Source organism: Xenopus tropicalis, chromosome 2 (genome assembly GCF_000004195.4).
Source record: "Xenopus tropicalis strain Nigerian chromosome 2, UCB_Xtro_10.0, whole genome shotgun sequence".
NCBI classification, from domain to species: Eukaryota; Metazoa; Chordata; class Amphibia; order Anura; family Pipidae; genus Xenopus; species Xenopus tropicalis.
This window is the reverse complement of record NC_030678.2, coordinates 41,141,773-41,154,057: the sequence shown is the minus strand read 5'-3', so window position 1 is coordinate 41,154,057 and position 12,285 is coordinate 41,141,773. Positions and strand designations below refer to the sequence as shown.

The 12,285-nt window shown below is 38.0% G+C and overlaps 1 protein-coding gene across 12 annotated transcripts in view; it reads left to right on the top strand.

Annotated features, from left to right (window-relative positions):
- Nucleotides 1–11,078, top strand: part of cdkl5 (cyclin dependent kinase like 5) — a 185,161-nt gene extending 174,083 nt beyond the window's left edge. For 9 of the 12 annotated variants that reach the window (XM_031896713.1, XM_031896712.1, XM_031896705.1 and 6 more), the window contains 4 exons: nt 407–503; nt 2,744–2,866; nt 8,068–8,187; nt 9,650–11,078. In XM_031896713.1, coding sequence (XP_031752573.1) covers nt 407–503; nt 2,744–2,866; nt 8,068–8,187; nt 9,650–10,042 — 733 coding nt within the window. In that variant the 3' untranslated portion in view covers nt 10,043–11,078. The remainder of the gene's footprint in view (nt 1–406; nt 504–2,743; nt 2,867–8,067; nt 8,188–9,649) is intronic. The other 3 variants (XM_004911760.4, XM_002933625.5, XM_018091472.2) reach the window with 2 other exon arrangements.
- The last annotated feature ends 1,207 nt before the right edge of the window (nt 11,079–12,285 follow it).

Genomic DNA, 12,285 nt, shown 5'->3' with positions numbered 1-12,285 from the left:
ATAATGGTTAACATATTTTCTGATAACAGTTATTTGTAGGAATTAAGCGAACTGAGAATTCAGTTCAGGCCCTTTGTGATTTGATTTGGTTGTTTTCAAAACCCTATTGTTTAGCTGAACAGAATCTGAACCCATAATATCATAGCACCCTTCATATTGTGGGAAATCTTTGTTCGAAATATAATATGCAAATTAAGTTTCAGACTAAAAGGTTTTTGGCAATTAGTGTGAAAAATGCTAAGGCACAGCTGCAGAACAGTAGATGGTGGCTGGTCACAATGTTCTCATATGGGATGCAGAGCTGTAGCTGTTGGCCCTGGCCTATGGTTCTGTCACACAGTTGTTTTTGCTGTTGAGTGATGAAACCAAATTCCTAAGACTCTTCTTTTCCTTCCATGATCTGCAGGACAGGGGCAGAAAAGAGCCATTCTGAACAAATGAAGGAGAAGGAGAAGCAGGGATTTTTCCGAGTTATTAAAAAGAAAAAGAAGAAATCCCAAACAGTAAGTTACAGAACACATGCATTAGAGCATGGGGAGTTCTTGATGATGTTGGGAATAACTCACAAAAAAACCCAGAAGGGGTTTGACAGCAGGTAAAGAGAAGTTTAGACAAGGTATAGAATATTGTTGAGTGGGTCCCTGATCTAAGGTTTGCCTCTTATATCCCAAGGTGCAAGAAATTGTTTATACAGTACATTGTAACCCTAGGAAGAATAATGCAGAATCAAGCAACATTTGGACATTAATACCTCCTTCTGGAAGGAGATCAATGGGAAGGTGAAGTGGCAAAGAACAGAGAACTGAGATAGGGAGAAAACTTTTTCTTATGAGTTCTCTATCTGTATGTATGGCTTCCTTTAGACTCTTAGCCCCTGGTCTGACCACTGATTGCTTGTACATTGCTCTTTGCAGCACTGTCTAATTAGAATGGCTCTGACCTCTTTGCTCATAAAGTGTAATTGGCCTGAGTGCCAAATTATATTGCAGCTCTTGGCTTGTAAAATGCATGTGATTAGTTATGCCAGATTGGATTTCCAGCTCTTGGCTTGTACAATACTGTGGTCAGTATGCCAGATTAGATTGGCAAGCGTTTGTGCTGAGAATTTTACTCCACATAGAAGCAAAATGAGGAAAAAAGAAAAATACATCTACAGGAGAGGAGGAAATGGAGGAAAGAAAAGAGAATATTCGTCCCTAATGACTTTGCTAGCAACTGGCATAGTACCTTAACGGAGGCCCACTAAACAGATATATATGGGGCAATGTAGTGTTATTTATGGCTTTCAAGATCTACCCCAGCCCAAGAAGAATGACTGCCAAAGCAGGTGGCACAGCAACACCAACATATATACAGTATATAAATATATATATATATATATATATAGTCTTGTAAAGAATCGGCACTCACCAGTATCGGGCACAGGCTGGGTGCTGACAAAAATAATGCATCAAACTCAACAGTAGAAAGCACTCACAGCTACAGCATCAATCAGGTCAGTGATTTATTTCAGCATACCATCTACGCGTTTCGATCACCACAGGATCGTGCATCCTGATGACGATCCTGTGGTGATCGAAACGCGTAGATGGTATGCTGAAATAAATCACTGACCCGATTGATGCTGTAGCTGTGAGTGCTTTCTACTGTTGAGTTTGATATATATATATATATATATACACTGCATGAATGAATGCAAATTCTCAAATTGAGATTTATATTTTATGCACTGTAAGCTATATATATGTATTGTTTGCTGTCCTTTAACAGATAGAATTGGAACAAATATACATGGTAATTACTTCCCTTCATGAGAAACCTGTGGGAGCTAATTACAGAATCCTCTGTTACACATGAAGCTTTTTGTGTTCAGCCTGTGTGGCTGCAGTGGGTGCCTCATGGATGGGGTACAAGTGCCGGACTGACTTATTTATTTCTTTAACTTACATGTATAGGCAGGGGATGTTTACCTTTTAGACCAGTGATCCCCAACCAGTGGCCCGGGAGCATGTTTCTCACCCTTGGATGTTGCTCCCAGTGGCCCCAAAGCAGGTCCTCATTTTTTTTTTTTTACATTTGAATGTGGCTCACAAGTTAAAAAAGGTTGGGGAAAAAGTTTGCAAATTTACAATGAAAACTGTTATTTTAGGTATTAGACTCCGAACTACCCAAACAAACAGGAAGGGAATCTAGCACTACATTTAGTATTTGTACTGGGGTCACAAACCCTGGCAACCATAAATCATTTTAAGCTTTATGATCCAAAGAATCAGAAAATGTTCCTTAGTTCAGTACACAGAATCCATCATTTATATTTGCTGCACTTAATACATTTCTTTCCTTACAGCCTGTCTGTACAAGGAGAATCATCAATTAATAACCATTTAATGTTCTGTTCCTCTGTTATTAATACTTGCTATTGCCTATAATGCATAAATGAACTTTCATATGTATGTTTTTAGATCACCGTACCCATATACTCTACTGGGGTGATGGATATTTCTCTAAACCTTCCTTACAGGTCTTGGTTATAAAGACTTCAGTATATACAGTTATGTCCAACCTGTAGTTCAAGGGCCTCACAAACTAAAGGGCCTCAGTTTAGACATCTGTAATGTGTGTGTATATAGATATCTGTGTTATAAATGGTTTATATGTGCAAGTCAGCAATCCCTGATTGATTCTGTCTCTTCCCTCTGACCCTGTAACTATACAATTAGTTTATTTGTATCTTATGTTGCAGACAGACTCCAATGACCCTGAGAAACCGAGACTCAAGAAAAGCCTCTTCCCACTGTTTAGTTCAAAGAACCATTTAAAGCGCAGCTCTTCTTTGAAAAAGCTGCCTGTAGTCAGTCTTCCAATGGTATTCTGTTAACTAAGCGGGTGATGGCAAGCTCTTCTTCTTGCCATGAAGGGAAACAGCATGGTTTTCAGCTGTGGCGGTGCTTTCCTTCTGTATCTTTATTTAATTTTGGGGGGTAGATTGATAAATCCTCTATATATATCTGCAAATATTACATTGTGTGAAATGAGCTAAAGAAAAGCCAACCCACCTGCTTTGCACTTCTGGGCTCAGTTTTTTGTTTAATTCTGTTCTGCTGCTTTCCACAGACAATGAACTCTCTTCACATTTTCACAAAAACACCCACTTCAGCCTTAAAATGCTGCACTAAAAATGGCATTGTGGATATCGGTATAGTCCTCATGTGCTGTATCCAGATAACCCCAGTTATTCTGTCTCAGAATATTACAGGCATACCTGTTACTGGCATAGTGCAGTACAAATAATAAAAGCAAACATTTGATTGGTTAGTCTGCTTTACTTGACTCTTCCAGTGACCTTGGATGGTCCCACTTCTGCCATTTTCCAAACCTGTAAACCTGTGCTTCTGTTAGCTTCCCTGTGCATTAATATGTATATATTGACTTGTTACATACTGGTCCATAATGCCACTTTAAACAGCAGCTTTTTATTTAAGCTATTTATTTAAGTACACTCTCGCACATAATGCATGTTTTAACAAGGACAATAATCATACTGTACTTTACTTAATCAAGAATTATATATGTGTGTGTGTTGATGAGTATAGTAATCAAAAAAAAATAGGGGGTGAAGATGACTACCATATTTTAATAGCCATTTTGTTGCCTGTTGGGGGTTTAACTGTGCCCACAAGCAATGTGGAATTTTATATTGGTGTTATCTCAACTGCAATAGCCTTAGTGTTTTCTAAAGTCATTTCTAATTATATGTTTGCCATGTGTGCTCTGTGGGTGTGCAGAGTTTGGTGTGGATGGACATAGATTTGTTTTCCAAACATGTGGGGCCACGTGGCTTTCCAACCTAAAGGCCACAAAGGCAGAGGTTTGGGATGTATTTTTAATTGTTTTCCTTGATATTCCTAAAACCACAATCTGCTGTGCTATTTATTTGCTTACATTAGTTCAGCACCATGTGGCATAGTTCTAAAGAATAAGGTGAACTTTCACTCAGAGTGGATATACCTAAATCTGTTTCTGGATCTCTGAAAGAACACTGTAAAGTAGATAAAGTAGTCATTTTCTTCACATTTGCAGGTAGCCAAACTGACTAAATAGGATTATCCAATCTAATGACATGACTAAAGGTGGCCACACACTCACTGATATTAATGTATCATTTTGCTGATATTCGGTGTGTGTATGGTGGGAAGCAAGGCAGCAGATATTGTCAAAAGCCTTGGATATCGGTCCAAGGCTTTCCATGGGATGGAAAATTTTAAAACTACAGTTCCCAGCATGTTGTCATTATATGTTACATTATTCTGGGATTTATAGTCCAGCAACAGGTTGCGCAGTGCAGCAGGGTTTAGTTCCCAAATAAGACAAAGTAGATAAGTTGAAAAAAAAAACAACACATCTACCGTTCAATTTCTTGTCAAATAAATTGTGCATAAAATCTAGCTGCTTTAGCCTAGAGGGCAAAATCATCCCCATCAGCCAATGTTGGCAAGTTGCTTAGGATATTGGACCAATTTCCCAATAAACTCTATGTTAAGAGGTTTGTTTTTTTTACTAAGCTTGTGTTGTTTCTTGCTTAAAAGTCATCCAACCTAAGGTGACCAGATCACTTGAAAATTCAGGGTGATGTCTAAAAAATACAATTAGTGCAAACAGTGCAGCCCTGCAGCATTAATTTATGTGTCCCTGAATTTTCAATGGATCTGGTCACCCTAGTCCACACCAGAAACTATATCATAAACCTGCCAGAACAATCACCTTAAGGAAAACATGTCTGTGCTATATCAATACAAAAAATAGATACATTTCCCTAAAATACTTGTTTAAGTGTCAATATTTCCAAATTAAACACCATTTGTGGCTTAGTTGCTTTTTTTCTGGACTTTTCTTTTTTAATAAAGTCACTTTCACGTACTGTAGACCGAACTTGCTCTTCATTTTCTAGATGGGTCCTTTCCAGTATAGTATATGAACATATAGGATGCTGTCCCCTTAAAGAGGGGCTAAAGGGAGCCCAACCCTTTACATTGCAAGGCAAGGCCTTTTAAAATAGAAGGTATTCATGTGTCAGGCTACACACATAGCACTGCCTTAAAACCAAAAATGAAAGGCTTTGACCTTTACTTATGGCATTATAGGGGCAAGATGGAAATGACTCCTTAATTTCTGCTGGTTTAATAATACACATACAGCCTAATAGTTCAGAGCCATATCCCATGTCCCTCATTTCCCTTTGATTTCCTGCACTGAAGCTAAAAAAGATACAAATTTAATTAAAAGTAGGTTTTGGCAGAGAGCCCAGAAATCTTAACGAGCATCACCTGCACTTATATACATTGTAACTAATAAGATAAACAGGTCCCTTGGGGAACTGAGACTTGCAGATTAAAGGGCAATTTCACATTTTTTCAGCAAAACTGTAATAACACATAAAACAGGACCCCAAACCCCCCCCCCAGAAATGTGTTCAAACTTTAAATAAACTGCCAAATTTAGTCAAATGGGAGTGGTATTTAGGGGGTTGGGTTGCAAAAATGGGCATGGTCATTAATTTTTGCCTCTTTCTGTTTTCAAAATGTTGGGAGGTATGAAACTTGCAAGCTTATCAGTTACTCTCTGTCTTAGTATGATATAGACACTGATATTCAGAGATCATTTTCAGTTTTTTTTTGTTTTAGTTAAGTCTAGGTGCCAGTTTGGAGAGGACAATAATTTGGATATTGTTAGAACACTGTCAGTTTTTTTTGTTTTCTTGTTTTGCTGTAGATAACTCTTTCCTATCCTACAAAGGCTCAGTGTCATCACCAGAGCAAGCACTGCTTCATTTTAATCACCTGAATTCCTTTCCTTTCAGCTAAAGAACTAACTGCATGCCATGCTTCAGTAAGGGGCCACCCCTGCATGATCATCTTGAGATGCTACACTCTTCTTCCTGAAGGTGCTTGCAGTACATGGATGAATAATAAGGGCACCCTTTATCAACATATTCATCAAGTCTTTCTGATGCAGTTAAATCCTTGGCTATAAATTCTCAGTACAGTTCCTTTGAGATTATTGTGCCTCAGTCTCTCTCAGGAGAGAAGTCTAATGTTCTTATAATGTATGGAAATAGAATCAGTAGTACAAGACAAGATGTAAAATGTAATGTAAAATGTGTGTGCATCTATAGGGTTACTCCAGCTACAGCATGTATTAATAAATCACACTCCTAATCTCATATAGTGCTGTACGTTTCTCAGTTCTTCTATTGTATATTCCTGTCCCACATATCCAATATACATAGATTCCATGTCTAGCTCAAGGTTACAGGCAGCTGATACAGCAATAGAAAACAATCCCTGTACTTTCCAGACTCTTACCCCTTAAGGTGACAATGCACAGGCCCATGAAATCCGCTGACAGAACGTGTTAGCAGCTATTGGCCAGTGTATGGGGCTCCCTGACCGATATCTGCACAATTTTTGATTGGGCGGATTAAAAAATCCTGGACAAGGTACACATTGCTCATTGATATAAACCTGGCCCTTACACCCCCCCCCCCCTATACTGCATTGTGATCCAATCATTTTGCCCATGGGCAACCTTGACAAATGAGCAGATCTTTACATGTATGGCCAGCTTTATCCACTGCAACTGTATCTCCAAGTGATGATCAGAGCATGGGCTGAAGGGCTGCTGTCAGACTCACTGTGAATTCCATTTATTAATCACTAAAACTACAAATCACAAGTGAGTCTCTGTTCAGAAGTCGGCATATAGGAAGCTGGAATTTTGTGAGCAGCACTTGCTTGACACATCCATTTGGCAGTTATATTCACACAGAAACATTGGTGGAGAATTTTTTTTTTCCAGCCCAATTATCTTTTACATTTTTTCTCCAAATTACCTTGACTCCCAGAGTCTTTATGTCAGTTATTTCAGGCCCTGCACAATCTCTTGGGACAGAACTGGCAAAGCCAATCTGAGCTGTTACAATGATTCCGTTCCTGACACAGAATTCTCTCGAGAGCCCGGTAGATTTATTAATAGACTTCAACAGCGGAAGAACAGGGCAGAAGTGTGATATCCACAAATAAATCACCTCTGTGCTCCAGTTCAATCGCAGCACCTTCAGACTCCTGTACTGCAAATAATTTACCCAGGACAGTGCTATTAAAAGAAGGAGAAATGTATACAGTTTCTAGAACACATATATTTTCAACAATGACAAGGACATTTAAAAAAAAAAAAAAAAAAAAAAAGTTGGAACCCGGCTTCCATTTTTATTCTTTCCATTTCACTATGAGAATTTAATTAAAAAAAGAAAATATTGTGAATTATCTAAAAATAAAATGCTAACATATACATAAATAGGTATCCCCTAGCCCACAGATAACATACACCACTACTGATCATGTGTGTGCCGCGCTTACGCTGTAGTAGGAGGCTGTGCCTGGCTCTCATAATACAGCACCAAGCACTTTTCAGTAGGACAGACTAATGTATCAGGTGGCTTGGGGGGAGTATCACATATTGTAGTTTTGAACTGCACAGAAAGTGTCAGCATCACCTTTAGATAAATATCTTTTCTAGGCTATGGTCAGTTTATGATAACAGCCCTTCTAGCCTGTCTCACCTTTCCTCTCTGCTTATTGGTCTCATTCTACTGTACAAATTGCTAGACCCAGTCATGCAAAGGATAAAAATTTTCAGTACAAAATAGATTCTACAGCCCCATACAAACTAAATTGCTATCAGATATTGTTATTATCACATATTTATAAAGCCCCAACACATCCCGCAGCTCTGTGAATTGGGGGGGCCATTATTATTTTGTATAGTCAATCTGAGTTGCACTTTACACTAGTTAGCTACCGTAAAGCTTGCATACCTGAAAACAAACATCATTCATTATATCTGAAAATGTGAGTTGTTGAGACAAAGCGCTTCATTTTATAAATAGCCTCTGTTGATTTAACTGCTACAGAAAAACTACATGTGCTGCCTGTAACTTGTAACTCCCCACATTGAGACTGGTTTCCTCTCTGAGTTATACTAATCTTTTTATTGGTTACTGTTTCTCAGATGCCTAGTGCCGATGGGCAAGACCATCTCCCTGTTCAGAAAGGTGTGCACTCTTCAAGTCACAAAAGCAGCCGGCAAAAAGAGTGGCGCCCAGACAAGATGGCAGAAATACATTCTCATGTGAGTATCAGACCTTTGAATGACTGCCATTACATTTTGCCTTTCAGTAAAATAAAATGGGAGAGGAAATGGTTCCAGTTGCTACAGAAGATGCCTACTTTCATCTCCCATTTCACATGGCAGAAATTTACCACCTGCTTTATTACTGGGATATCAAAATGTGGAGCTCTCCTTGAGTTTTGAGAAATATCAAAAGGTTCAGTATCTCTATAGTAGTAATGATCCAGTAAAAAGTTGTCACAGGGGGTCACAATACTGGAATCTGTTAGAACTGTCTGCGACCCTCACATGCTTAGTGTGCTCTGTGCAGCTGTCAAGAAGCTAAGGGGCTGATTTACTTACCCACGAACGGGTCGAATGGAGTCCGATTGCGTTTTTTTCGTAATGATCGCTACTTTGCGATTTTTTCGTATGTTTTGCGATTTTTTCGGATTCTTTACGAATTTTTCGGATCCAATACGATTTTTGCGTAAAAACGCGAGTTTTCCTATCCATTACGAAAGTTGCGTAAAAAGTTGCGCATTTTGCGTAGCATTAAAACTTACGCGAAAAGTTGCGCATTTTTCGCGTAAGTTTTAACGCTACGAAAAATGCGCAACTTTTTACGCAACTTTCGTAATGGATACGAAAAACTCGCGTTTTTACGCAAAAATCGTATTGGATCCGAAAAATTCGTACAGAATCCGAAAAAATCGCAAAACATACGAAAAAGTCGCAAAATGTTCGTTTTCAAGTCGGAACTTTTCCAATTCGGGTCGGATTCGTGGGTTAGTAAATCAGCCCCTAAGTGTAGGGGTTGTAGCAAAGAATCAAGCAGAAAATTATTTTTGTCATAGAAGCTAGTGCCACAGGGCTGAATATTACTTTGTGATGCACTGGTTTCAGAGCTGCCATTTACTAAAAATCCGTATTACCAATCAGCCTTATATTGTGACATTTATATTCTATATATACAGTATATTGTGAGTGGGTCCCTAAGCTTAGTAACTAACAGCAGCATAGAGCATGTGCAGGGAATCAGCAGAAAAGAAGATGGGGGGCTACTGAGGCAACTGTTAAGGCATAGTTATTCCCTGCTAAAGGGCTGTGGTTGCCTTGAGCTGGTACAGAAGCACAAAACATAATGTACAAAATTTCTGCCCTACTTGTTAATTAGGCTCCAGTTCTCCTTTAATGGCTGCTTAAGGAAAGGAGCACACTGCCCAAGCACAGCTTTCACTTTTCCCTGGTAGCCTCAAAAATAAGAGATCTGGTCATGTCGAAATGTACCTGTCACTTTTATTATGATGCAAGAGAAATCTCGTATGAGATGTCTCCTACTGAATCTCAGATATCTTTATTATTATTATTTTATTATTCTGGCATGATCCATAACAAACATAGAGTTATTGAGCTATTTGCCAGATGTCACTTTTTAACTGTAAATGTATTTGTTTTTTTCATTGTTTTTGCTACGTTGTAGAGTCAACCACTAAAATCTCTTTGGAAGCTTCTTCATCCATCTTCATCCTCAAACCACCCAATGCCACCAGATCCTCGTTTTCAGCCTTTACCAAACCAGCCACCTAAAACCCCATCCTTCCCAGAAGCTAGGATTCATCCTGTGGGTCAGACTTCAAGTAGTGGAGGAGTTGTCCATCGGCAGGATCCACAGCCAAAAAGCAGACAAGGTCTTCAAATTCCTGGGCAAGCTGAAGCTGTTTGGCATGTTTCACCCTTAAATAGAGGGACCAATGAAGGAGCTCCTTTTCCTGACCAGCTAGCTTCAAAGACTGGACAAAACGGGCTCCCCTTTAACCGTACAAAAAGAACACGATTGCCAAACCTGAATGACTTAAAAGAGACAGCTCTTTAGTTGCCACCTATATTCAAAGGCAATGTATACATGAAAGTGACTACCGGTTGAATGCTGATTTGGAGAAGCGGCTTCAAACAAATATTTAATCCAGTTCTTATAGCTATTGATATGTGCAATACGCTTTTGTGAAGCTACACTGTGCAGCGAATCACCCCAACTATTCTTAATTAATTGTTAGGTTATCTGCTACCAGTATTCCTTGTGGCATTAGAATGTGCAATAACAGAAGATACTGTTGAACTATTGATTCCTCTATTTGTTTCAGGTTAAAGCAATGGCTCGGATTTCTTCTGGTTCACCCATATAGAGAGGAAGTTTTATTTTAGAAAAAAATAGTATAGTTACATTGTGGCAGCATAAATGGGGACTGACCTGCCAAACGTTCATAAATTGAGTCTGTAGAGCCATAAGATCAAAAATATTACTCTTTAAAGTTAAACCTGGTTGTTTACATGTAGCACCTAAAGGTGGACGACAAAGAACCCTTGCCTTGATCCTATTCCTTTATGACAGAGTGTGAATAGAAATGCAGACTTCGCAAACTCTGTAGACCTGTTTTCTGTCCATTCACATTGCCTAAGTACTAAAAAGTAGAGTTTGTATGATACAAGTTTACCCCTGTCTAGGGTATTTTTTCTAGAAAAAAAAAAAACTTCCATATTTGATATTTTTTGTAATATTTATTTATGACGAATTATTTCCATAAATTCATATCATTGTTACAATGTCGAGTTATTTTGAGCTGTTCCAAACATTGTGAAGCCGTACCACAGCTAAAGTAGTTTATATGAAAACTTACAATATAACATTTATATATTGCATTAAGAGTATTATATTAAGTATTATATAGATCTCTATATATATGCTTACACACTCAAACATGGATGTGTGTAATTTGTTAATATGTTAAATAACTGTCATTTTTATAACGATGAACATATAGGGGAAAAAAAAGTATTGTTATGACACTTCTGCCATATTTTTATACATTTGTGCAGTATTACACTTCTAATAAAGGGGAGTAGTAAAACTATGGATGTCAATGTGATGGTGTCCTTTAAACAAACAGTGTGAGTTAGTGACATTTATAGTTACAACTCAAGCCAATGTATAGTCTTACTTACCAGGCTACTGAAAGAATGTGTAGAACTGTGCTTAGAACTGCAGGACATTAAATTGTGTTCCTTATATACACCTCTATTAGCTAATTGCCTGATCCGGTAATACACAGTATAGGTGTTCTTCTTTTAAATTCCATAGGCTGTACACCAAAGATTGAAAACCTTTCAATGCCCAATGTGAGCCTAATTACCCTACAAGCCCGGAATACTCAAGGTATTCAAACTTAGTCATGTCACCCAAACGCAACATGGCAAGATGGCAGTTTTCAGGTGTATATGGGGTCCAGTATTGTATAGTAACCCATAGCAACCAGTTTGCAGGTAACATTTACTTCTAGCCTGGTCTTTGAAAACACACATCTCATTGATTGCTATAAGTTACTAGATATGGGCAAACTTTAGACCCTTTATTACATTACCATATTTTTTTTTTAAAGGTATATTTTATTGCTTTTCATACAAACAAAAACATAAAGTAACACATTTAACAGTACAATAAAGAAAATATGCTAGTTTTTCTTTTCAGGTCTATTATTAAGGCTATTACAAACATCCAAGGGGAAGGTGTAACAGTATAGAGTTTGGCCATGGATCCGGCGGCAGTGATATAAAAACATTACCATTTTAATAGCAAACCATAAACATAGAATTTATTTGAACTTTGATAGAAAATAAAAGAGAAGGAGGAGAAGAAAAGAACATCCAGTCCCTTACTTGAAGGCAACATACTTGGCTGTCTAAAATTTAATAGATTTTGTAATTTTACAAAATTAAAATTGTTGTTGAATAGAAGTATTTTATGGCTGACGACTGTACTCAAGTTGGCAGAATTGCCAAGAAACCACAGGATGAGGTCCAGAATTGATAACTTTCAGTCTCCTATCTGGAAATACTTTCCTTGATGCATACCACTATATTTCCTAAAATGTATGGCAACTGCAAGTACATATATGCTGGGGTACCCCGAATATTAACATCCATAAATGTACCAGCTGGGGCACAAAACTGATATGCCAATATACCCATCACCTAGTCCTAGATAAATTACTATCATGAAAAACCTGAATGTAAAACTTTGGCATCTAGAAGATTGGCAAAATGTATATGTTTATTTTTAAT